The sequence below is a fragment of the Propithecus coquereli genome, unplaced genomic scaffold (genome assembly GCF_000956105.1).
Source record: "Propithecus coquereli isolate 6110/MARCELLA unplaced genomic scaffold, Pcoq_1.0 Scaffold592, whole genome shotgun sequence".
NCBI classification, from domain to species: Eukaryota; Metazoa; Chordata; class Mammalia; order Primates; family Indriidae; genus Propithecus; species Propithecus coquereli.
The window spans coordinates 405786-407659 of NW_012151863.1; the positions used below are offsets into that span (position 1 = coordinate 405786).

Below are 1874 nucleotides of genomic sequence, written 5' to 3' on the forward strand. Positions count from 1 at the left end.
AGGTTTTGTTTTTGTTACTTTTTTTTTTGTATTTTTAAAAATATTTTTGGGGCTTTTAACTTGTTTTTAAACTTTTTTTTCCAGTTAATTTCTATTTTTTAGTAGCGATGGGGCCTCGCTCTTGCTCAGGCTGGTCCCGAACTCCTGACTTGAAATAATCCGCCCGCCTCGCCCTCCCACAGTGCTAGGATTACATCAGTTTCAGTTTTTCTACTTTGTTACATAAAATATTCACAGGTAAAGGAACAGAGACTTCAGAGCTGTCTTCTAACCTTCCCCCAAATCACAAAGCTGGTGCACAGCAGAGCTGGGCTGAGGCAACCACCCTTCTCTTCCGTTAAACTCTTCCAAAAACTCCCAAAGAAAAACACTTGCCAAACATCTACATGTACCAGGTTCTGTGAAAGTGATTATTCACTTAGATCCTAAAGACAGCTCTGAAGCAGATGTTCCCTGTAAGTGACAACGGGGACATCTCCAAGCCTTGCTCCTTCCACCCCCCATCACGTGGCCTCGGGGCGCTGCGGACACTCGGCCCCGCCTTGCCCGGCCCACGCCTGGCGCCCAGACCCTCTGCTGTCCCAAGGTGCTGTCTCGCTCTAACACAGGCCACCAAGCGCCTGCAGGCTGGTGGCCCAGGGAGGTCACAGCACCCAAAACCTGTCTGGATGCCCCAACCTTGACAGCACATTCAAATTCTCAGCTCCAGACGTCAGAACGTGATTCACGCTCTTTCTTACGCTTTTGGGCGCCGTTGAAGAGAGCTCGGTCTTTGGGGGTGTCGCCGACTTCAATGATCTTGGCTCCGGCCAGGAGCTGCATGATGAGGCCGGAGGTGACGATGGGAGATATTCCCAGCTCCATCAAGGTGCCTTGAGAATAGGGGGAGGCAAAGCACAGCCCGTATTAGCTTGGAAAGGACAACGTTATTTGAAAAAAAAAAAACAAAAACGAATGAGCAAAATCCGACTGGGCACCCCTTACAGAAAGCCGACGGGCTTCAGCTTGCTGGCATCTCTGAACTTAGAGAACAACCCCAAAATATTAACACTTCGAGTATAATTCAATTCCTTCTGTTCAGCAATACCAGGCGACACCTCATTCTGTTCAGGACGTCACGTGGCAGCTACACAGACTGTTGCGTTTAAATTCAACATAAACAGATTCACTCTGGTTTTAGGGAGATAAGAGAGGTCTCTGCTGTTCATCAGTTAATAAAAAAGAATAACGTTCCAATCATTTCCAGAGTCGGCCGATACAATTGTATCTACCTGGGAATGAATCTCTACTTCCCATTACGTTAAATAAGCTGTACCTCCAACTGATTTCCGACTTAATCCGAACCATATTTTAAACGTTGAGTTAATCAAACGCAGTATCAACCTATACATTCAAAACCCTCCCCAGCCCCCCGGGTGAGTGGCTGGAGCATACGAAACACCGTCACATTTTTTGGGCGCATATTCGTAACCTACAGATATGAAAAAGATGCAGCTGAAAAAAAAATTACATCCTCTAAAGAGTGTTATCAATGGAAAGAAACGGCCTCATTTCACGTGTTTACAAAGCATTCGAGTTTTTCCACCGTCTTATTATTCTCTACAACACAGATTTATCTCGTTATCAGAGGTTCTGCGCTGCATTCCAACGCAATTGCAAATACCTCGGTCCTGAATTCAGCATGTATGTATGTATGTATGTATGTATTCACTTATTTGTTCATTTATTTATTGACAGAGTCTGGCTCTGTCACCGGGGCTAGAGAGCTGTGGCGTCAGCCTCGCTCACAGCAACCTCCAACCCCTGGGCTCAAGCAATCCTCCTGCCTCAGCCTCCCAAGTAGCTGGGACTATAGGCATGCGCCACCATGTCCG

The 1874-nt window shown here is 46.6% G+C and overlaps 1 protein-coding gene across 3 annotated transcripts in view; it reads right to left on the reverse strand.

The window, feature by feature from the left end:
* The window catches only part of SEC61A1 (Sec61 alpha 1 subunit (S. cerevisiae)), a 12303-nt gene that overhangs the window by 7153 nt on the left and 3276 nt on the right, over positions 1-1874 (reverse strand). Inside the window, exon 2 of one of the 3 annotated variants that reach the window (XM_012658968.1) lies at positions 741-813. In XM_012658968.1, the coding sequence (XP_012514422.1) occupies positions 741-813 (73 nt within the window). Of the gene's footprint in view, positions 1-740; positions 889-1874 lie in introns of those variants that run through there. The other 2 variants (XM_012658969.1, XM_012658967.1) reach the window with 2 other exon arrangements.